Here is a 24402-nt window from a genome sequence, read left to right on the forward strand (position 1 = left end):
TCACATTCAGGCCCATGAAACTTTTATAGAGTCTCAAATGTAACCGAGAAAGGAACAGAAATACGAAATTGACACGCCCAGCTAGGTAATGATCTCGAGACGAGATATGCATGGCGGGTATGTGTCAGAACTAATGATGGAGTATAAGGTGTGGTTTGCTGAATATGATTAAGCTATTCATGAATCGTAATTTAATTTTAAAATGACAAAGTACATTTATCAACAAGTTTGATATGATTCATAGTGTTTGTATCTGCAAATAATCAAATAGTTTGGAACATGTCTGTAAACAGTTTATATATATAAATATACATACTTACTGTGACAAGGTAAATATGACCCGGTAAGTGAAAAGATAAAAGTTCAACTTAATTTGAATTTTATTGTATGGTCTTATGTAACATGTATGTATTTTGCAGTCCTACATGTAGCGCGTAAGAATTGTACCTGCTGCCCCCATTGCATGATCGTAAAAGGCGACTAAATTTGGGATATTATCTTTCTTAACTTTCTCCTTCCTAATCTCACCCTTGACAATGCCTCAATTTTGGCCTTTAGTTGAGCGTTCGCCACTGTGAGGAAGGCTTTGGGTTCTGTCACCTGGCCGATACATACCAGAGTCTTAAAAAATGGTAGTTGCTACTCCTGCTTAGCGCTCAGCATTATTAGGAGAGGGACGACTGGTTCGCCCTGTTGTCAGTATAATGTGACCGGTTGGGGTGTCCTGCTGGGTGTCTTCGGTGGTGTGCTTTAGTGAGATAGCACTATAAATCGGCGACGAAAGTTCCGGACTACCACAAGGAGACTTAATACAAACATACCGCAGCCTCTCAAAACACGCATACGCACTCACCACACGCTTGCATATTGCACGCACGGGAGGTCGTCCTTTAATGAACTTAGCTATTGATAGCACGTTAAACAAATAAAACAAACCAAACCAAATATGTTTTTTGAGAATGGTATATGAGTTTGTTAGTCAATAAATTCTTGAATTGAGGAGACAATGGTTTTTCTGGCAACCAAATTTTTTTTGACGAACATCCGCCAATCACGTGTCCAGAAAGAATCATTTTTGAGCTCATGTTTCAATTCTTGTATTACCTGCTGGCGCCTCTTAGTCAGCGATTCTACTATCAGAATGTCCGCTTTATTTCCTTTTAATTTTCTCTCACTTGCAAGCACGGTCAACTTACCTAAAAAATCGTATGCTTACGGACACGTTTCCTTCACTAATGTGCCCTAATATTTGACACCGCGAAACGGATCTTGTTTCTTTGCATTCAGCCTTATCTGAAGATATGATTTTCAAAAACAATAAAAAAAAAATAAGCAAAAAAAAAAAAAAAATAAAAAATAAATAAATGGTTTGAATAGTACACAAACATTGTAGAATACCGGCGTAAGAATCATCGATACATACAATGGACGCAAAATATAAAATATCTACTTAAGGATTACGATTACCAGGCTAAACAGACGTTTAGTAGTAACCGCCATTGCTGGTATATTTCACAGGGTCGAACCATTAGTTACTTAGGATGGGATAGCTTTTTCGCGCGTCATCCACAGTTTGTCTCCTGTGTAAATGTTAGCTACCGCGATCCCCATAGAAATCCAGGCTATGGAGACCTATATTTTATAGGATCAGGCAGAAGCGGCCGGCTTGTGCACTATATATTTTTCATACGTGAAGATTTATGTTAATCTGGTCGAATTCACGGACAAATGAAAGAGTTCAAGTGTTTTCTTACTATTTCATCTATTTTTAACACACTATTATCAGGTTGATGACGGGTTGACAATACATGTAACTGCTTTTCCGTACACTACAATGACATGACATCTTTTGTAAAATTTATCTTCACGGACTGCTGGTTTGTGAAAAATTCCCTGTGTCCTGAGGTCGGCTTGAATTTCTTTGTATTTGTATCAGTTTTTTTTCGCTTCAAGGAGTCAATTGTGAAGAAGAAAATAAAGATTTACATATTGTACAAAGCATCAACGATATAAACAGATCACCATTGTTGTAGCGCTTCTAGAGAAAAACATATACCACTAGTACTCGACTCGTCTGTTAGGCCTAATACAAACACACCCAATATTTAAGGAATAATTCTTGGTTTTATTATGGTTCACAGACGTGAAAACTGCATTTTTATACAGAACATATTGAAATATCTGTAAAAATTGCAGTTTACATACTAGAACTAAAAAAAAATCCTTCTATTTACATTTTAACCTGTGTTTTTATTTAATGTAACCAAAAATTTAAATCGGCATTCTTTTTTCAGCTTTATACGAATAGACGTACCAGCCGGACATTTAATTGAATTCGCTAAACAGCTGATTCCAATTTGGCTGGAAAGGCTGTCAACTACAGAATTATCAAAATATAGTTCTACAGTTATATCGTTTTGTTTTTATTCGATTCATGTAAAATATTTCAAACAGTTTGGTTTTTATCGTTATATTTAAGTTAATTTCACCAAATTGCATTCATATCATATAGGAAAAAAAGTTAAAACAGAAACAAAAATAGTAATAGCACATTCACACTAATTGCGCATGTTGGCAACGGTCCTGCTGGTATACAACATATTCCCACGCGTCAAATTTGATTAAAGGTTACATAACGAACCCACATCGGAAATATAAATATCGTATAATACGGATGCTTAGAGGAGGTCTCCTCAAATTTCTTGATTACCACTTGACGCCAAACATTGGTGTGATAAATATTTTATTTGGAAGTAGCAGCTTTTGATTTTCAAAGGAAAGCCATTCAAACAAAATTTGAATGACTTGAGGAAGTTGTTCCTTTTTCATACTTAAGGTAGACCGACGTCACAGACATGCGTCCGGCGATCCGGGCCCTTGATTATATTCACGAATAGTTACATCTGGTTTAATTTTAAAGTCAGCTGGGAGATAAATGTTTAGGCCTACAGCACGATGCGGTCAAGAGGTAAAGGGGTCAGTTTTGTAAAACTAAAAGACTAGGTAAGGCTTATGCTTTCAATGAAGTGAGAACATAAATTAAAGAGGCTTACTCGCAGACGGACCGGTAAACGGCACATCTCCGATCACTAAATAAACTTCAGTACACGTTTCTATGTGACAAAATTAGAGGCTTTCCGACTTTATTTCTTGAAAACAATTACAGAATATGTATTTAAAAGACGTTTTAAAACTCAACCTGAGAGGGAAATGTATGGAATATAACGGCAATCTTCTTTGTAAATCGCCACTGCCTTTGAAGTTATCACTGTGCGGCACTGTGCACGTGCTTGTTTCTTTGATGTGTCAATCAAATTAGACTCCACTTTATAGCGGGGAATTATTGCGGGTTGCGATTAAATAAATAATATTAAAAAATGATGTTTTAATATCACTTTTCAGCGTTTTATAAGGAAAATGAAATGAAAAACTCAACAATTTCAACAATCTGTCATGTGTAAAAAATCTTTTTCTATTAGCCAATTTTTCTGATCTCTCTAGATCTGCGGGCAAGCCTCTTTAAAGATGGTTCATTGAAAACAAGGACAGCGCCGATGTATCACATAATGTGCCAATGTGTGACGACCATATAACGTTAGTTACAGTCTCGGCGGAGACAATTTATATCAAGTCATGGCGCACGGGCCGACGCATAGTGGAGTTGGGGACTTTGGCCGATGCTCTAAAAGCATGTGCACTTTGCGGCAACCAACAATTACTTCAGTATGTACTCCATCTGTCAGATTGTATATTGTTAGGGGAACGTAAGTTCGGCCTTGCGCACTTTACATGTGATATATTGTTATTCAGAATGCGAGGTAGTCAACCATATTCCATCCGCGGGTAGACACAGAACAGAAAAAGGAGGAAACGCATGGGACTTAAACACAAAACTTGCAACATGCATTGATGGTATAAAAGATCTATATAAACTCTCACGAAATTTACGTTGACATTCGACAATTTTTCAAACACCTAAAACCCGTGAAATTGATTTAGATGTTAAGTGCCTTTTTAATCATATTCTGGATATATTATAAATATTGTATTTAATCAACTGTAGGCCTATAAAACACGTTTCTTGTGATCGGTCTAGGCTGGAGATTTCACTCCATGGGGAGCTCTCTACCAGGTTCGAGCAGTTTTATAAATATATCATAACAAAAACGGATGACGGATATTGACAAGCACAAATTCGGACCCTTTAAAGAGGCATGTCCGTGAATGAATTGTAACGAGTTGCATAAATGCAAAAAATACATAAACAAAAACCATCAAAAGGCTAACTCTGGTAATTTCTACATCACTACCATGTCAGCAAATTGCGGCGCCCGGGTGTTAAGCTCAAGAGCGTCTTCGTTGCCACAGGTGTAAAATACGGAAATGTTTAATTTTCCTATTTAACTATTACCAATCAATCCAATAAGACTTGTCAATGTCAAAATATATAATTCCGATAAACTGTGAGATTTACAGTCATTTCGATCGCGGATTTTGCTGTATATGTTGCATAATTCGTGGATTGCGGCATAATTTGGTCATACCCGCCTACAATGTGGGCGAATTAGCAAAAAATGAGAGGTGTTTTTCCTGTCAGTTATCCTTGCAAGTTATAGCCAATTTATCATTTTGTTCCGTGGTCGGGTTATTTTCCTTGAAGGACATCATTATCACATCAAAAAAAGAGAAAAAAATATCCCAACCGTTCTTCCGATCCCGTCTTCGGCGTTCATTTTCTATAGAAATTATCGTTGCCCGGGTGTAAAATTCATCGATGCCCAGGTGTAAGCACCGGCGCCCGGTCAGTACGATTGAACCCGGTGAGTAAAGGCCGATTCCCTGAACGCCTACATTTTGAAATAACACCCTACTGACTATGTTTGTACAGTAATGCTAGTGTCTTGGTTTTCTTTAGTTGTCAAGTGATTTCTACAGGTAAAATACAGGTAAAATATCTCAGGTTAATACAGAACACGTATGAAACAGACTATAATTACCCTTCCTTTGATGTCTCTGCCTATTGTTCTAAATATGTAGGCGTTCGGGGAACACACCGTAAAATGTCTTAGTGTTGGCCCCAATGGCTATGAAAAGTTTGAGTCCTGACATACATTACAATTCCTGTAAACAACATTCCAATATTTTCTGACAAATGATGATGTGAAATCAGAGCTTAAAATAGAGGTTTTTTAACCCATAATAGCGTGTTATTACTGGATTATGCAAGCGTTTGCGTGACAGTAATGCTACTTTTCAACAATATGTTTACAAAATGGGTCTATGGAAAGATGACTTGGTACTATGGGATTTCAATTTTCTGTAGACATACTGTCTAAGGAATTTTCATATATACATTTGTACATGTATAGATGTTTAGATGTAATACATAGTTTATGTTACAATGTGTTTACATGTGTAGTGTTTGTCCTGGGAATTAGCTCAATATTATCTTTTAAAAATCAAAAAAACCACTCGTAACACGTGTTTCGTTTTCTCTCAACAATCGCCTTCTCTCTATTTATTTTCCTCTAAACACAAAAGAGTTCAACAAACCTCAAAACTGCAAGTTGGGAGTTATCGCCCTTACCACAGTTCCCAGACCAGTAATTTCCATTATACATAACATCCCCGCCACTACAAAACTTGCACAGGGTGCAAACTGGTCTGGTAACTATAGAAGACGATAACTTTACAAAACATTAGAAATGAATATACATACACTTAAATTTATATCACATCCCTTTTCCAAATCGTAATAACCACTTATATGCAACGAACAAGAAACCAAATATCATTACAATCAACTACATGTATCATATGGTATGACACAGTGAATATATCAGCTGGTGACGTCATAAAAAGAGAAACATGCGGTAATGACTAAACACTGTAATATATAATGCTTCTAGTCAGAGGCTAAACGTGATCACAATGTCAATGTATCCGTATATAATCGGAGTACATTGTTCACATAAGCGTATATGCCATATCTAACGACTATAAAGCAAACCGAAATTTGAGCTCACAGCTATACGTCATGTTAATTATGAAGGCACCGTAATTAACCCATCAAACAATAAACCGGATGAAATGCTATCTGCATTATTTCAAAACATCCCAATTAGTATTCTTAAATGTAAAAGTCATCAATATTGAATTACTTCGGTGATACAAAATAATGTATATTGACTGCATGAAAAACACGTTTGAAATGATACAAAATCATTACATGCATTATATAGTTCAGCATTGACTGAGAACCGATGAAAACATAGAAAGTGTAGACTATATTAAATGTCATTCATTTCAACATATGGATATGCTCTATGCAATGAATGATAAGAGCAATGATCAGCTGAAGATTGCAGACAACCATATAACTAGTCACAACTAAGACAATATGCACTACTACTACACGCAGGAAATTCCGAACAAGGTAAGTATATATAGGAAATCATCATGATCATACATCATGTAATGTTACAACACTAAAGGTGGCGGATTAGCAATGAGCTTCCTTTTGGTTTTTGTATCCAAGTTTTGTAGAGGCATCCACCTGGCATTCTGGGCTGGTTCACCTTTAAAATGAAGCAAGCATTTGTCACCTGTACTAGTATGTTTCCTGGCAAGAACACGACGAACAAGACACGAATTAGATTCACTTGATGTAACGTCAGCTGGATCAACATGATCATTATCGCGATAACGCAAAGGTTTTTGTCGTGTACGACGGGGACGTGTCTCTTGTACTGTTGTCTTCATATGGGAGCTTGTTGGGTTGTCCGAACTTGAAGAGTTCTTTGAACTTTGGTCCGTAGGTATTATTGGTAACAGGCGTTTCCTACATTTGGATGATTTCTGACGGGGAGGAGACGTTGGCGTAGGCGGAAGAATTCTGCGTTGTCCATTGGATACCGGAGAAAAAGACGCCTTTAGTATAGCGGTGCTATTACTCTGTTCCGATGACACATTTTCTGAGGGCACGTCAAACGATACTTCAGCTGGAGTATCTATGTCTGTTGACACCATGTAGTAATGGTCCTTTGATGTAACCACTGTTGGTACAAGATACCCTGACGGATCAGGAACACGCACATACGCTATCTTGAGTCTGTCGATATGAACAGGACGCATCGACTTTCCTGATGAAATATCCTGTAAGCGAACAAGATGAGGAGAACATAGCTCCTGTATTGCATATGGGCCTATATAACGAGGTTGGAACTTCTGTCCTTGACCAGTAGGATCTTTCAGCAGATAGATGTAGTCTCCAACATCGACCTTCAGTGGGTTGGTCTTCGAATTTCCTTCCGAAGAAATGCCTCTTGTTTCGCGATTGCATGTTTCTTAACATCTTCCCGAATGGCAGTGAGACGTTCCGTGAGCATCTTTATATACGAGTGACAGTCTTTGGGAATAGAGGTTAAATCAGTCGGAAGAATGTGATCCGAAAGAGGAAATCTGGGTCGACAACCGAAAACAATTTCGAATGGACTATAACCAAGAGTCGAATGTACAGTGTTGTTCATCGAGAATACAACTGACGGAAGAATGTCGTCCCATTGCTTTCCTTCTTGTATGAATGGAGTTAACCGTTCTGCTAGAGTGCGATGACTGCGCTCAACTGCTCCAAGACAGTGATGGGAAAAACTGGGTGTAAAATCTTGCTTTATGTCCAGCAGGCGATGGATTTCTTTTGTACATCTGGAAATGAATTCCGTTCCCTGATCTGATACAATAGAGTACATAGCGTCTGACACTGTAATGGCATCTTTTGATGGAATTGGTATTGCATACACGTATTTGCTGAATAAGTCAATTGCAGTAAACACATAGGCATTTCCTTTCCTGGAAACTGGAACTGGTCCATACAAATCGACTTCCCACACATCAAATGGTTTGGCTGGAGTAGGGAAAGCTACAATACCACTCTTTGTATGTGTCTTAGTAGTTTTGCGAGCTTGGCATTGCGGGCACGATCTAACATAATCTGCGACTAAGGTTGCTAGTCGTGGAAAGAAATACGATGTTTTGAGTGAATCAATCGTATGCTGTATTCCTCCATGTCCACTCATGCTACTATCATGGTATTGAGCAATAACTGTTTTGACCATTGTATTTGGGACGACCAACTGATAGTTTTCCAGAGCTTTCGTTCTTGATGACTTGGCTACTCTTGTATGTAAAAGTAAACCGTCGACAAGCAAGTAGTCAGAGCATTCGAGCAAAATCCTCCTCGACTCTTTCTGAGATTCGGGCAATCGATTTTCCGAAAGGTAGTCAATGATTTTCCTTAAATCAATGTCTTGCATCTGCATAGTTCTTACAGTGTTTACATCAAATGCACCATTGGAAAACAAATCAAAAGTGTTGGTAACAAAGGAATCACCAGTGTCTGCAGGAATATCTACTGAGGATATTTGACTGTGGTCGTTGACACTAGAATGAGACACTGATTGGTCTGTCAGTACCTTAGAGTTCAACTCCTCAGCAGAAGTGGGAATTTGTATAGCGTCACTGGCTATTTGATTATCATCGATATCGTAAGAGGTGGGTATTTGATGATCATCGATACCACTAGAGGTGGGGCCGGTGGGCACGCCAACCTTTGTACGTTTAATCGAGCTACATTGTCCCCCCAGTAACTGGTTGTCGTATCCTAAACTTGGGAGAACCATGTCCTTTTGGTTTGTGGCTGACATCCGTAGAGCAGGACATGTTTTTCGCTTCAGTTTCTTTCGCAAGCACGATAACTCTGCCATATCATCAGTGTCCGCATCATAGGCAGATTCTTGATTACCGGTAACTGTCTTTAAAGGTAATTTGAAAGGTAGAGGTACATCAGGAATAAACAAATCAACGTTGTTCACTTCATTACGCGAGTCCGAGTCACGCGCAAGTAGACCTCTTAGGAAATGGTCTTCGGGAACCACAATGTCGGCTTTTGCTTCAGGTACATATGGAAAATACGGATCGTCTTCTGAAGGACTGTGGAAATTTTCCACCTGTTGGGCATCCCTAGAAAGTGCATCGGCCACCTGCATCTGTGTTGCAGGCTTGTAGCGAATTTCTACATCAAACTGCTGTAGGATAGATATCCAGCGTTCGTAGATCGCTCCTTTCATCTGCTTCTGAAATAGAGGTCGAAGGGCTTGGTGGTCACATTCCACAAAGAACTTCCGTCCTCTCAGATATGCAGCACAATCAAGAACAGCAGTAACCATTCCAAGAAGCTCAAGTTTGGTTGGACCATATGATCTTTGGTAGCGGTTCAGCGACTTTGATCCAAACCTGACAACATGGATATCATCTGTGGTAGAGTCAGAAGTAGATTGATATAACATATAACCTATTCCTTTTGAGCATGTATCTACACTAACATGGAAGGTTTTGTCAAAATTTGGAAATGCTAAGACTTCTGAATGTTCCAAGAGAGATTTTAGACGGTCTAAAGCATCTTGACATTCCTTTGTCCAATGAAATCGAATACCTTTCCGTGTAAGATTGATCAAAGGCTGTGCCTCAGCACTGTAATTGGGAATAAACTTTCGAAACCAGTTGAAAAGGCCGAGGATCCTTCGAAGAGATTTAACATCGGTTGGAGGACTGATTTTCTGCACAGCATCTATGCGATCAGGTGGAGGGGAAATTCCTTTGCTGGATATTTTGTGTCCTAAGAAAATGCACGAGTCTTGGGCAAAAGAACACTTTTTGGGTCCCAGTTTTAGTCCAGCAGACTCAAGTCTACAGAAAACCTCCTCTAAATCTATTAAATGTTGTGAAAATGTTGATGAGCTGATGAGGATGTCATCAAGATAACACAGACAAGACTTAAATGTCAGCCCTCTAAGTACTTTGTCCATTAACAGCTGGAATGTGCTAGGGGCGGAGCTTAATCCCATTGGTAACCTTTGGAACTGAAAGGTGCCATAACATGTATTAAATGCGGTCAGTCTTGCACTATTCGAATCAATAGGCATCTGAAAAAATCCAGACGAAAGATCAATTGATGTGAAATATTGAGGTGTGTTGTTGGAGAAAGATTCAGTTAATTCTTGAAGGTTAGGTATTTCATACTGAAAAGTTTGGGTCTGTGAGTTAAGGTATCTGAAGTCGACACAAAATCTAAACTGGGATAGACTGGAGTCTTTAGTAATTGGTTGAGATGGCTTGGTGTCTCTTCCTCGCTTAGAAACAAGGACCACTGGGCTAGTGATGATTATTTCCTCCGACTCGCTTATTGGGGCAATGATACCTTGGCGTAAAAGTTCATCCAGTTGATGCCGTAGTACTTCCTTTTTGTCTGGAGGAAGTCTATAGGGTCTCTGGTGTTTTGGTTTGGCATCTGGTTTTAAAAGTATCTTGTGGGTAACAACATCAGTATAGCCTAAGTCAGGTGAGTCTGGAGTCACAAACAATCCTTTATGCTTCAGCAAGAGTTCTTTTAGGCTATTCTGTTCTGATGGTGACATGTGCTCAGGAATATTGAAATTGGCAAGATAGGCGTCCAATTCACTGTTATTTCGAGTATCTCGTTCAACATTCTGAACAAAACAGTCAGATACATCGGTGCTTTCAAAATCTGCCGACGCGTAAGAAAAATGAGCGATAGTCTTACCTTCGAGAATTGTAATTGGACTTGTACCAGCGTTAAGGATTTTAATTGGCACTGAATGTTCATGAGAAACTGTTACTAAAGTTTTTGATATCAAAAGATGTTTGTGAACACTATATGAACTACTAGAGCAAACACCTTGTGAACCATATAATACATGGTTAGGAACAGATCCCCAGATAACCATTTCAGAATTTGCTTGTATGGTTGTACGGCGTGGACATTTTACACAGTTTTGGCCGAATGAATAAGTATTTTGTTTGAAATCTAAAATAACACCCTTGTCATGTAGAAAACTAGTCCCTAGAATCATTGGATGGGATGTGTGTGGCAGGATATGTACTGGTATGCTATGAACATTGCCTTGGATACGCATATTAACCATTGCTGTTCCTACAAGAGATATTGTTTGGTTGTTAGCAAGAATTATTTGATCACTTTGTGAATGTTCAAAACCAAACTTCCAGGTCGTAGGAATGCGCGAAAACAAATCATTGCTGACAATGTTGATCTTACTACCAGTATCCAACAGGGCTGCTATCTTGATAGAGTTAATGTCAACTGGAAGAAACAAAAACTGAGGTTTTGAGGTATGAAGTGTTGGGTGTACCGATTCCTCCAATCTTGACCCCATAGCTGTATCAGTTAATGCTGAGACCCTGAGGAGTTGGGCCTGTCTCTCCTCAGGTTGTTGAAGTTTCCCTGGTGATGTGTAGATGGTCTGCTTTGTGATGATACACATAGTCTGCATTGGAAAGCTGGGTGGCCATACTGGTAACAGAGTTGGCATTGGATACCAATAGCAGATTCACCAACACCAGTCCAATTACACTGACGACTCATATGTCCCATACCATGACACGAGAAACATTCTATCTGTTGAGTGTCGCGACTCTGACCTTGACCTTGTCTGTATCCTTGGGTATAACCTTGACCTTGTCTATGACCTTGGGTATAACTGTTACCTTGTCTGTGACCTTGTGTATAGGCTTGACCTTGAGTATGGCCTTGTCCATGGGTATAACCTTGACCCTGGGTATAATCTTGACCTTGGACATGACCCTGACTATGACGGAACGGTCTGTACTGTGGTTGCTGGTGGGAAGAGCCATGGCCGTGCACTGTTGTCAATGTGGCAACCATCTCTGTCAAGGACTTCACTTGAGTCTTAAGGTCGTCAAGTTCAGAAGAATTTGTTTTGTTCTGTGATACTGCACAAATAGTGTTGTCCAAACGAATATCACAACTCTCTGCCATTTTTGCTTTTGAGAGGGCCTGGTCAAGGGTGGTAGGAGAACCTGCACTAACGTACAATGCTAAATCCTTTGGTAGACCTGTAATAAATTTTGCCATTAATTCATGTTCAGGTTTTTTCATTAATTGGCCCTTTTCCAGTACCAAGCAATAGAAATCTTCGATTGGCTGACCAGGAAACAAGTGGAGAGACTGGAAGTTAGCAGTTTCTGTGAGCATCTGGGGACTGTGCCAGTCCAAGGCTAGAAACCGTCCATGAAAAGCACTAATTACAGTGTCCCAGCTCTCTTTTGTAGAAAAAGGTAGATTATTGAACCATGTCAAAGCTGGTCCCTGCAGGTGGAGATGGAATGCAGCGATTTTTCTAGCATCAGAGTCAATAACATTTATTAATGTGGCATAGGAACTAAATTCATTCAAAAATTTATCTGCATTCTCATGAGGATATCCTGTAAATTTTGTGCAAGTAATTGCTTTAGCCATGATGTTGAAATTTAGTTCATCTGCTGTCTCATATGTATCTAAATTTGGAAATGTAACTTCTAATAAGTTGTCAGTAATGTTCAGTTTATCATCAGTAATACTTGTAATAGAACATGAAGAACTGTCATTTTCAAATTTGAATGAGTCCTCAAAAAGTTGATTTGTTTTTAAAAAATTGTCATCAAGAATGTCCGAATCACTATCATATTCATTTTCCACATTGTAAATTAATGGAGGTGTAAGGCTATTCATGACATGTGACCAGTTATTTTACAAATTTCACCTCTGTTGTTCATCCTTGGAAGAATAGTTCACAGATGTTGGCCGGTAGGCTTTCAAGATTTAAAATAGTGAACACATTTATATAAAAAAAAAAAAATTGAAAGTTTTCACTCTGCAGGTTAATTTCGAGTCAATAAATGCAATTAATAATATGCAGCCAATGAAACACACACATGTATGTCGGCCGGTGGGCTTTCAACAAAACATGTGACTTTTATAATATTTGTCATATATACACACACAAACTGTAGGCCTATACTATATAGTATATAGTATACAAATTCATATATATCACAATTTTGTGTCGGCCGGTGGGCTTTCAACAACAAAATCATTGTGAGTAAGGTCAGTAAATATGTAAATGAAAAGACAAGTAGAGTTTGTACTTTGATACAGTCGGCCGGTGGGCTTTCGACTCAAAATCAGCAGTTTTTATTGGACAAGTTCATGATATACAAACAAAACTTTGCGCTGCCACACAGAAAGTAAACTTTGTCGTGGATGTAGGCCATCATGCAATTTAAAGTATGAAAACCTGGATATGCGGCCACGTGATCTATGGATCCGAAGGTCAGTGTGAAGGCCTAAATGTACTCCAGTGTGTGCGGTATTGAAATTTGATATGAAGTCATTCAGCCCCATTAAAAAGTCCTCAAAGTGTTGCTGATATCTTGGACATACTTCAGCAAGAGTCAAGCGTGATTTAGAGGGATATTTGGCAACTGTACGTCTGATATCTTTTGGTGGAACGGTGCCGAAAAGTATTAAAGCCGATGGATTTTTATTTAGAATGTGTTGTTCGATGTTCAAAATTGTAGAAACAAGACTTTCATATAGATTAGTTTTACATTGGTCAGTATAGTTAGCTATATCATCAGGGATGTCATTGATACCAACACAAAATATGTAGAGCTTATAATCGGTGTGGTCGAAGTTCCTAAGTAAACCTATGTGGTCTCGAAGTGTTGACCCCCTTGATACTCGCAATGTTAATTCGTCCAAATGAGCACCAGCAAATCGGGAATCGCTAAATAAAACACACTTACTCATAACAATCCGTCACATATCGCGCTAAAACTCACAAACCTTCTTTTCAATTCGGATTCTCCACCATGTAGTGTTTGTCCGGGGAATTAGCTCAATATTATCTTTTAAAAATAAAAAAAAACACTCGTAACACGTGTTTCGTATTCTCTCAACAATCGCCTTCTCTCTATTTATTTTCCTCTAAACACAAAAGAGTTCAACAAACCTCAAAACTGCAAGTTGGGAGTTATCGCCCTTACCACAGTTCCCAGACCAGTAATTTCCATTATACATAACACATGTTAGATTTAGATTTTTTTAAAAGGGGGGTATAATCACCCTATTATATTTTGGCCTAGTTTGTAGCATTTTTGTGTGTGTCATTCTTTTAAATTACCCCCCCCCCCCCCCCCCCTAAAAAAAAGTATAAAATCTGAAAATGTGGTAGTATATACATGTTACGGTGAGTGATTACTGTCATAGCTGCGCACTTCTAAGGCTTTGCCTTCATTCAAATTACATTATCGCATAGGTTGGAACGCTCGATACTCGACACTCGAGCAACATTGTTTAGCGCTGCAAATGAAGCTCATATTGTGCATGTTCTGGCATTCTGTATCACCGATACGCTTCGTTTGACATGGCGTATTAGAAGGAAGCGTCTGAAGGACCGTTAGTGTAATGTTCTAATTTTCATCCGGAAAAGAGGAAAATATCCGGAAAATGTTAATTGCGTTTGGGAAATCAAACAAATAAAATTCTTTAAAAAAAAGAAAGCACCAGTAACATAGATTACAATATAATTTATGAAAGAAAATGGTAAAGATTTAACAAAAAAAATCATCAATCCCAGATTCCAAAATAACTGCTCTAATTTGGTAATTTGAGCCATACTTGAAGCAAAAGTTTTGGGGTACCAGCAAAGTAAACGGCCATAGTGTGAAAAGTAATATGGTGAGGTGTTATTTTTATTTTTTTTTCTTAAAGCATACATATGAAATTTTTAATTAAGCAAAAAAAAAATGGGGTCATTTTTCTGTTCATTTTTTCAGGAAAAAAATAAACGTGTATTTTTTTAAATCAATTTTTCACTAAAAATAACAGGTTTTTCGTATAAAAATAGCCATATTTTGTTAACCACCCAAAGAATCTTCTCTTTTTTCGATAATTATGAATGATTGTGCTCATACTGATGATATAAATAGGATATAAACTTCTTTTTATGCTTGAGGTGAATATTATCGGGGAAAGATAAAATCTACCAAAATCCTTAAAAATATGGTTCAGCTATTAATTAATACGTATCTTTATGTGGCCCTGGTAGTAAAACGAACGTGGTGACATATGTTTTTTATGTGCTTTTTGTGATAAGAGCATAATTAACATTGAAATAAAAATAAAATTAAGGAGATCTATCAGAGGAAACCCGAAGGGTCGGTCTACCTTAAACCGAAAGAGGGATATTTATTTTAATTCCGCATGTATAAGAGCAAGGCAACAACGCGTCAAAGCGTCAATACGATATTTTACCGCGTATACACGTCATTCTTTGCACGTTAATCAGCGTGTTCAAAATGGCGTGTTGATGTGGTAGCGTGTTGGATCCCTTGTCGCGGTTTGAAAACGCGACCAGGCGATATCTTACATATTAAATCTCGAGTTGTCACGGTTTGAGAACTCAGAAAAGCGACCATTTGAAGTGCCAATATCGGCCAAGATATCAGTTTTGCTTTCAAGAGATCGATCTCCAACTGATAATATAGTCCCCACAGAAATATCTGTTAATTGCTAGTAAGCTTATGGAAAGACTTAACAACTTTATGTTTGTATAAGTTATGGGTCATAACCACACCGTCCCAACAATGACTGATTTCTGCGACATTTTCCAGCACTGGCGATTCCTGTACTACCTGTGGATTTTCTGGAGGAGTAGCTACTCCCATCTCAGTCCAAATGTGACCAAGAACCGAAAGTTGGCTTAAGTTTCAGATCCGTTACTGCCAGCCAACTACACACCCTGTCCAGTAATTTACAAATATACCATCAAAGTGCTGTATATCAAACACAACTCCCACTATAATGGTCCTAGATATAAAAATGTATTTACATGCAGCTAATTATTTTTTCTTCTTATATTTACATCCAAGTCTCCGTATTTGTGTAAACTTTACCTAACTCTTTCAGCATAAAAAATATATTATTACCTAGTTCATATATATTTTTACTTGATATGGCGATCTCCATTTACCTTGGTATTAATCAGGAGTGTGTGTACAGGAGTGCAATGTCATGACTTGTTAGGTCCATATGATAGGGCAAGCTTCATGTTAATATCCGGAAAGCTCTTCCAGGAAATGAATTGACAGGAAAAAACTTTATAGGATATATGTAGAGTAGTGTCTATTTATAGTAACACAAATAAAAGTTTTCCCTAATTACTCGCTAATGAATGAAGTCAATGTCACCACAAACTTCTCAACTCGAGATTAGCATAACGTCTTTAATTGTGTTTAATCAACTGTTCTCTGTAGGCACTAGGAAAGCTCAAATCGTTGACGAAAGACAAACTTTTCCCATAAAAACGCGATCCATGACTATACCTCCCTTCGGACTTCGTCCAGGGAGCTGAAAAGGATATTGCATATTATCTCTGTACTTTAAATATAGGTTTTCAGACTGTATTTCTTGTCGCTGTGAATGCAACTTTCATGATATAGATGGCAACCGTAAGATGGGATGTTACTCTCTTAAACAGATGGCATTTAAAGTTAAAATACTATCTGAAGACTGCTTAACAGATTGCACACATAACTACATGTGCATTGTACATTAATAACATATGTCACCGGTTTAAAAGATGGCATTCATAGTAACAATGAATACAATTTGACGACCACTGAACAATCGCCCCACTCCCATCTTATTGTCTTCCTTGCAGGTAGGGCGTAAGAATTGTACCTGCTGTCCTCATTGCATGATCGTAAGAGGCGACTGAATTTGGGATCTTATCTTTTCTCTTCTTTCTTACAAACTTTTTCTTCCTAATGTCTCCCTTGACAATGCCTCACTTTTGGCCTTTAGTTGAGCAGCCTCCCAAAATACATACGCACTCATCACACGCATGCATGTCGCACGAACGGGAGGCCGACCTTAAATGACCTTAGCTGTTAATAGGACGTTAAACAAAATAAACCAAACCAACCCATCTTATTGTAACATGACAATATATATTTCAGACGGTTTGCTGATCCTGGTGAGCAGTCAAGTCCCAAGAAGAAGTCATATGACATATTATTAGTCGGATATTTAAGAGGCGGAACAACTTTTACGGGAGATATCATTGGATCCAGAAGAAAGGATAGCTTTTATATGTATGAACCGCTGTACGCGTTGTCAAAGTTTGGTTACTTCAAACCAGGCTATGAGTGCAGCTTGAATAGCGAAAGTTGCAGGTTAGTAAACGTACTTTTTTGTTTCAGTCATGACACTACCGGATTGCCAGAGTAATGGATTTTAAAAAATATGATTGAACAGCAAAGAACTAGAGCGTCGTTTCTTTGAATGTAACTGATATCCTGTTCTACGTACTGACTTAACACGCTAATTCTTTCCGTGAAACTGAGGGACACGAATCATTGCTGCATGAATATGAAATCATTTGAGTAACGGTAAATGGATTTTTTTTTTTTTTTTTTTTTTTATCATTTTAATGCCAATTCATGTATAATGTAGTAAACCTGATTTTTCATATGTGAATTACTTCTAGACTGTTAATTTCATAATCTATATAGCAACAAATGGTATGATAGAACTCGTTTCATATAGCAAAGCATGCCGAGAAAAATACATGCATTACCTTTCGATGGTAAACAATGTCTTGTATTACCCTAAGCAAAGTCAATAATTGTAAAATATTAGATATGGTCCGATTTTTGTCATTTCTCATTTACTAAACCATGCCAACGTGGAGATTAATATTAACTAATTCAATAACACGTTTACAAAAACGTTTCATATTTAATATAAAAATAACGACCGTTGATTCGGTCAATATTTTATCATACCGGTTTGGTATAACATCATATTGAGATTATTGACCTCGCAAAATGCTACCGCATGGCTGTATTTACTATGAACACTGCATACTGGTAAAAATGACCATCGAAAGTGCAAATCGTAGCGGCCTTGTAGATTCAAGAATTGACCGAGACAGAATAATATGAGCGCTCAGTTCTTTGCTTTTCTCTGATATATATGTTTTGCTGTTGGAAACCCGGGTGTGTCATGGCCTCACTGTCTAGTTGCTAGCGAGCTGAAAATACAAATCACTAGAGAAAAAAAAACATATTAAAAAACAACATAACAACAAACAAACAAAAAAAACCCTTAGGTTTCGACAAATCTCAGTTGTAACAATAAACAATAAACAGGTAAAATGGGTATATTACCAATTGTTAATTAATTATACATTTGTTATAATCTTACAACGTTTTATCTTTGAATATTGCAAGTAAAAGAGTAATATCTACTACAACTTTCAACTTGTTATTATCAAGACATCACTGCATTTGATGAATTTTCGTGAATATCTTATTCGAATCAACTTTACTATTAGGCGTAAAATACACGAATTGTCACTTTCGGCTGTAACATTTGCAAATAGTTAAAGTTTTCTGTAGCTTATCAAACAATCATTATGTGCTTAAATTGAAATAATTACATTTGTGTCAATCTTATTTGAGCCAAGATCACAGTCCTCAACGTCACTCCATAAGCTCTTAATAGCAACAAAGTACAATCTGACTGACAGAGCCCGCCTTGTAATATACGTAGCTCCGTCTTAACTGGCACGGAGGTTAAACTATGAAAAAAATAAAAGAATTGTGTATAGCACATGTGCAAATACATGTATATATATATATATTAGAATGTTCAACATCTCACCAATAATGCCAAGACTATATTCTGATACGATGATTCTGATTTATGTGTTGACAGGAAAGGAAATCAAGGAGATGAGAAAATACTTAAAATAGTTAAGGCAGTATTCAACTGTGACTCTGACAACTACAAAAAGACCATACTAAGGTGGGAAGTCGATCTATCAGGAGCTTCAGAAAAGGTCAACGATACAAGTTGGAACATAAAATCTAAGAAGTGTACTGAAGCGTGTCTAATGAAGTATCTAAACCTATGCCCGACTTATGGTTCAGTTGTTAGCAAAATTCCTAGACTTAGTGTCAGCCTGGCGGTTAAACTTTTAGAGATGTTACCGAACTTAAAAATAATACATCTTTTAAGAGACCCAAGAGCTATTATGAACTCAAGAAAACATCTTAGATGGACCCCTGTACCAGGAGGTGCCATATCCTTGTGTAACAAAATGACTGATGATTACCTGGCGTCACAGAAAGCTCAAATAGCCTACCCTGGGAGATTGCAGATTGTGTTTTATGAGGATATTGTGACACAACCACTGGAAACATTAAAGACGATATATAACTTCGCAGGGTATGAATTTGATGCTGCTGAACAACTTCGGCTAGATAAGATGACAAACAACTCCGCCAGAATCGCAACCAATTGGAGAAAGGTGATTAACAATGTTGTACTGAGCGAAACAAACAAAGCTTGCACTCATGTTTATCGGCTGTTCGGATACCCACAGTTAACGGATCCATGGAATAAGAATACTAGCTTTCCACTCAGAATTAAAACAGAGTACGAACAAAACCCGTAATATATTAGATATACGGAGTGCTGTAAAATATCTAAATTGGTTATTGGTCGCGTTCGCGTTAATTACTTTAAACAATTACTTACATTATAGGATATGTAGGATATGGTACACTGACCTAGATGAATACATTTATGATGACATGGAAATACAGTGGCTCCTATATGTATATGGAGTATAGTGGTAGCAAGTTATCAACTCAAATTTCCACAGAACCTCACTCTAAAATAAGCAATTGTGTAATGTAAGCCCTATTTATTCCCATGTCAACAACAACAACAACAACAACAACAACAACAACAACTCTTTTCATTGATAGAAGAAGCGTAACATAGTTGTTGGAAATGGGTAAAAAGAATGTAAATGATACTTCTTTAACGGTTCAATTTTTCGCAGTTTTGCCAAATATTTGATATGGAAGTGATGGGATTTTCGCAGAAATTGTGAAACGGATAAAAAGTATACTGTCAACAGTATTTACTTCCAATGTAAGCAATACATATGAGTTCCTCGAGCAAACTGTGAAACGGGCTGTTATTGCGTGAATAATTTTAACTACCAAGGAAAGCAAAAAAAAAAAAAAAAAAACCTTTTTCGAAGAAATTGTGTTTTTTAATTTTAACAGTAATATACTAACGTCACGGACTTGTATATTAGAAAGATTTGATACTTAAACATCTCCAAGTATTTCTTTACCCAGTCTCGTGCAGCGATATTCTACGGGATTCGATTCGAAGCGCCACTTCAAATAAATAACCGTATAGCTTGTACAAACGTCAGTGTCGTTTGTTCGTTTTGTTTTGTCTTTTATTTGTTTGTTTTGTTTTTGTTTTTGTTTGTTTTTTGGGGGGTAGGGGTGGGGGTGGGGGTGTTTTCTATATACATTTAATAAGCACATTACAAAAAGGATATTGCGTCATTTTAACGATATGAGAAATGTTTATAATGACCACATTTGCTCACCTGTTTAAATATGGCATCACTCTTACTAGACTGTAGTAAAAGGGTAGTATTGTCTGTAAGCAATTGTCACCACAATATACCTTGTAGAAAGTCATATTGATTTGTGACCAAGTGCCTTAATGATACCCAAAGGAATCCTTGCCTTTTGAAGTGTATATCTCTACCACAATACGTGGATGTTGTTCAGCTCACAAGGCATGACTAATCATAACTGATGAATTCAGTTTATACAACACGGGGAATGGAGTATAAATTTGTTTGGCTAACACTGTGACTTTTCAACGGACTTTTTTTTTATTCACATGGTTCAAAGCGTTATGATTGGCTTACAATTGAAGGTCGCTTCACAAAATCCCGTAAATGATAACGCATAAGACGTAGTTCGCAGTTGTTTTCGGATTATTTAAAAAAAAAAAAAAACATTGTATCAAATGTTTGCTTTGAAAATGATAAACTTGCTTATCATTTGTTGAGATTTTGTAATCAATTGTAATATCTCCATCTATTTCCATAATTGTTGGTTTTGCATATTAATAAGCGGCATTTCACTATACATAAACAGGAAAAAGTCATATTCTTGAGGCAGATGTGAATTTGAGTGTACATGTATCCTGGCCAGGCTGAGGTTGAATGAATGTCAGATTGTGTGAGTAAATGTAAGATTGTATGAATGAATGCAAGATGGTGTGAATAACTATTATCTAACTATATATATATCTATAACAGAAAATGTTCGTATATAGTTACGGTTGTATAGGATAAAGTGCCGTTTAAATTAGCGCGGGCTTCACCCGCCCCTGTATTAAACGCCTTTTGTGTCAGGACAGTCGATTGGTTGGTGATCGGCAGGTTTTTACAAGCGACAGGCTTAGAGTGAACATAGATTTGTGTTATTGTTACACTTTTCAAGGTGTGTAAGGTGACCTTGTGACGAGTGCAGCGTTTTTTTCAGGTTGGTTGCAATATGATATTTTCATAGGGACCGCACGTCAGGTGCGCTTCTATTTCATACATGTTTACAGATATACATCCACTGGTAGGGCTACGAACAGTTATTTGTGGCAGTTCTGAGCGTGTTTTCGTCCTTGTGTGTTGTTTGTGTTGAACTTCTTGGTCATCTTTCTTTCTTGTCTAATAAACTAAGCTTGTCCACAACTATATCTCTTGAAACGGAACACTAAGACAAAAGTATTGAAATGCCGTAGATTCAGTCTTATATACTGCAACAAATGTATTAATTAGGATGAAAATGAACATACAGTATTCACAAAGTCATCGAACTCTATGTGGTTTTGCCCCCTTGTCTCGCTACCGTGGAGAAAAAATATCCAAATGGATATACAGATAAAGAAAAATGTGCCGAAATCATGGAGATCTTCTATGATAGAATTAAATCCTTGGAGAATCTTATAAAGAGCAAGTGCAAAGAAGAACAGGTAAAGGAAATGATTAGACAAGATGTAAATAAAAACAAAGAAGCGGTCAAACAATCCCTACAATGCCAAACACACTGTTGCGGATACCAATACCCAGCAAGTCGTTATCTCAGAGTTAATGAAAGGAAAACTACGAAATCCAACATCATTGTATTCGGCATTAAGGAACAAACTTATCCTGACGGAACTGCAAGAAAGGTGGCAGATGAGAAGGAAATACAGGCGATACTCGAGACATGCAAACTGAAATACATGTATGAGGACAATGTAGCGAAAGTTTATAAGACTTGGCAAGTCAATTAATCCAAGAACAGAACTAGACCTATCTTGGTTTCTTTTCGATCATCCGAAAATAAATCGCTCTTTTAAAATATATCTAAACATAAAGGCGATTAGAAATACAACCGCATGCGGATTAGTAACGATCTCATCAAGCAGGAACGGGAAGAGTAAACTACCTTGACAAATGGGAAAAAATCCAGAGAAAGGAATGAGTTGGGGGAATAAATACACCGGGTACTGGGACCGCCGTGGAACAGGACGATTGTCCGGCTGGTAGTCAAAAAAGTATAATGGAGCTCACACAAACTCCGATGTATGTTTACAAACACTGACACAACAAACAAAATGAAAGAACTAAACTATATTACCAGACAGGAGAAATTAGACATCGTTGGAGTTGTTTAGGCTTTCCCTAAAAATTCAAGGTACCGGGTAAATAAATCTGAGCTGAACATAGGTTTTGAGGTTTCTGGAGAAATCCTTCAAGAACATGGACCAAGGGGAATTGTCATATATACGGCACACAATCTAGGAGCAACGGAAATATCAATTAAGAAATATTTTGACGAGTGCTATGGATACAAATTAATTTGGATACAGGAAACACTTTAACAATCGTATGCCTTTACAGGAGTCCTAACAGCGTAGATAAAAATTATATAAATCAATGCGAGCTGCTTGACAATATAGTGGGAGTTAAAACATCCTATTTATTATTTATAGGATTGGAAGGAAACATTAAACCGTGCATTCGACACAAAATCAAAGTACAAAATATTTTATCAAAAGAATTAAATCCGCCATATATCGACATATTCCTAAAAGCATGCGAGAAATAAAAAAAAAGCCACTAGATAGCTAAACTATACAAGCCATCAAATGGAAACACAGGGGCTGGCAGCGATATCTTGAAACAAGAGAAAAAGGGAAATACCACGAATAGGTAAGAGCAAGAAACCTTAATAAGAAAAATAAAATAAATTCAGAGTGTGAAATTGCAAAGGAAGTAAACCTAAACTCCAGGAAATTTTGGAGATATGCAAGCGAGATATGAAACGAGATCATGAATCCCGGATCAGCACATCAAGTGTGTAAACAAAACAATAATGGTGCAAAATGATTGGGATAAAGCGAATGCATTAGCAGACTATTTTTCAAGCGTTTTCACGGTCGAACCACCAGGCTGCATCCCAGTTTTGAGTGATTTGACTATAAAGAGTCCATGCATTAATATTAAAATATAAGAGCTACAAGTGCTCAATACCTTAAAGACATTGATTATCTCAAAGGCACCTGGACCAGTAATATTCATTCGGAAGTACTTAAGGAAACTGCTGCTATACTAAAGACTCAACTATGTGAACTCTTTAACTGTTCTTTAAAATCTGGAGAGCTTCCTGGCAGCTGGCAGGAGGGTCAGGTAACTGCAATACACAGAAAGGGAGGCAAGGAAATGTCAGTGAACTATAGGCCAGTAAGTTTGACAAGTGTACTATGTAAAACTATTGAGAAAATGTGTTAGAGAAGGATAATCACGAAAATAATAATCATCTCTTAAGTAAACAGCAATATGGATTCGTTAGCGGAAGGTCAACTATTTTACAGTTGCTAAAAGTGATCAGGGAGGACCAATTCAAAAAGTTTATCTGGACTTCATGTCAAATGACATTTGACACTGTCCCACATCTACGGCTTATAAGCAAATTAAAGGCATACAGACTATCAGCAGAAATAATCAGATGGGTTCAACGTTTCTTAACCAACAGGAAACAACGCGTAACAGTAAACGGAGAAATGTCAAATTTGATGGTGGTAGCAAGTAGAATTCCCCAGGGAAGCGTCTTAGGGCCGTGCCTTATTGTACTCCACATCAACGACCTTCATGAAACTCTTAAAGCAAAAACTTACCTATTCGCAGATAATTCAAAAATTAACAATAATAATGAGAACTCTCATTTACAAGCAGATCAAAATAAGCTCCAAAAATGGTCAAATAAATGGCTCATGAAGTCTCATCCGGACAAATTCAAAGTTATGAAAGCTACATTTATATAAAGATGAGGAAAATGGAAGAGTCGAGGTCACATTAGACCACGTGACAAAAGAAAAAGACCTGGGAATTATTACAGACAATAACCTCAATTATACTCCTTATATTATATATGCCTTTTTTAAAAAGCGATTGTACGACCACATCTTGAATGCGGGGTTTGGGTATGGAACCCTTATAGCCAAAAAGATATAAATGAGCAAAAACGTGCAAAGGAGAGCAACGAAGCAGATACCGGGGATGAAGATCTAAGTTATGAAAACAGACTGAGGAT

The 24402-nt window shown here is 37.4% G+C and overlaps 2 protein-coding genes across 2 annotated transcripts in view; both read left to right on the forward strand.

The window, feature by feature from the left end:
• Window positions 1-15522: 15522 nt before the first annotated feature.
• LOC117330170 (carbohydrate sulfotransferase 1-like) lies at window positions 15523-20181 on the forward strand. The gene is made up of 3 exons (XM_033888392.1): window positions 15523-15632; window positions 16897-17112; window positions 18659-20181. Exons 1-3 carry the CDS (start codon window positions 15523-15525, stop codon window positions 19398-19400), a joined length of 1068 nt encoding a protein of 355 aa, XP_033744283.1. The 3' UTR covers window positions 19401-20181.
• A 1546-nt stretch (window positions 20182-21727) lies between these two features.
• LOC117330171 (carbonic anhydrase-related protein 10-like) overlaps window positions 21728-24402 on the forward strand; it is a 215134-nt gene continuing 212459 nt past the window's right edge. Inside the window, exon 1 of the mRNA XM_033888393.1 lies at window positions 21728-21796. Within this exon, the coding sequence (XP_033744284.1) occupies window positions 21728-21796 (69 nt within the window). The remainder of the gene's footprint in view (window positions 21797-24402) is intronic.

This window comes from Pecten maximus, chromosome 6 (assembly GCF_902652985.1).
Source record: "Pecten maximus chromosome 6, xPecMax1.1, whole genome shotgun sequence".
Classification (NCBI taxonomy): domain Eukaryota; kingdom Metazoa; phylum Mollusca; class Bivalvia; order Pectinida; family Pectinidae; genus Pecten; species Pecten maximus.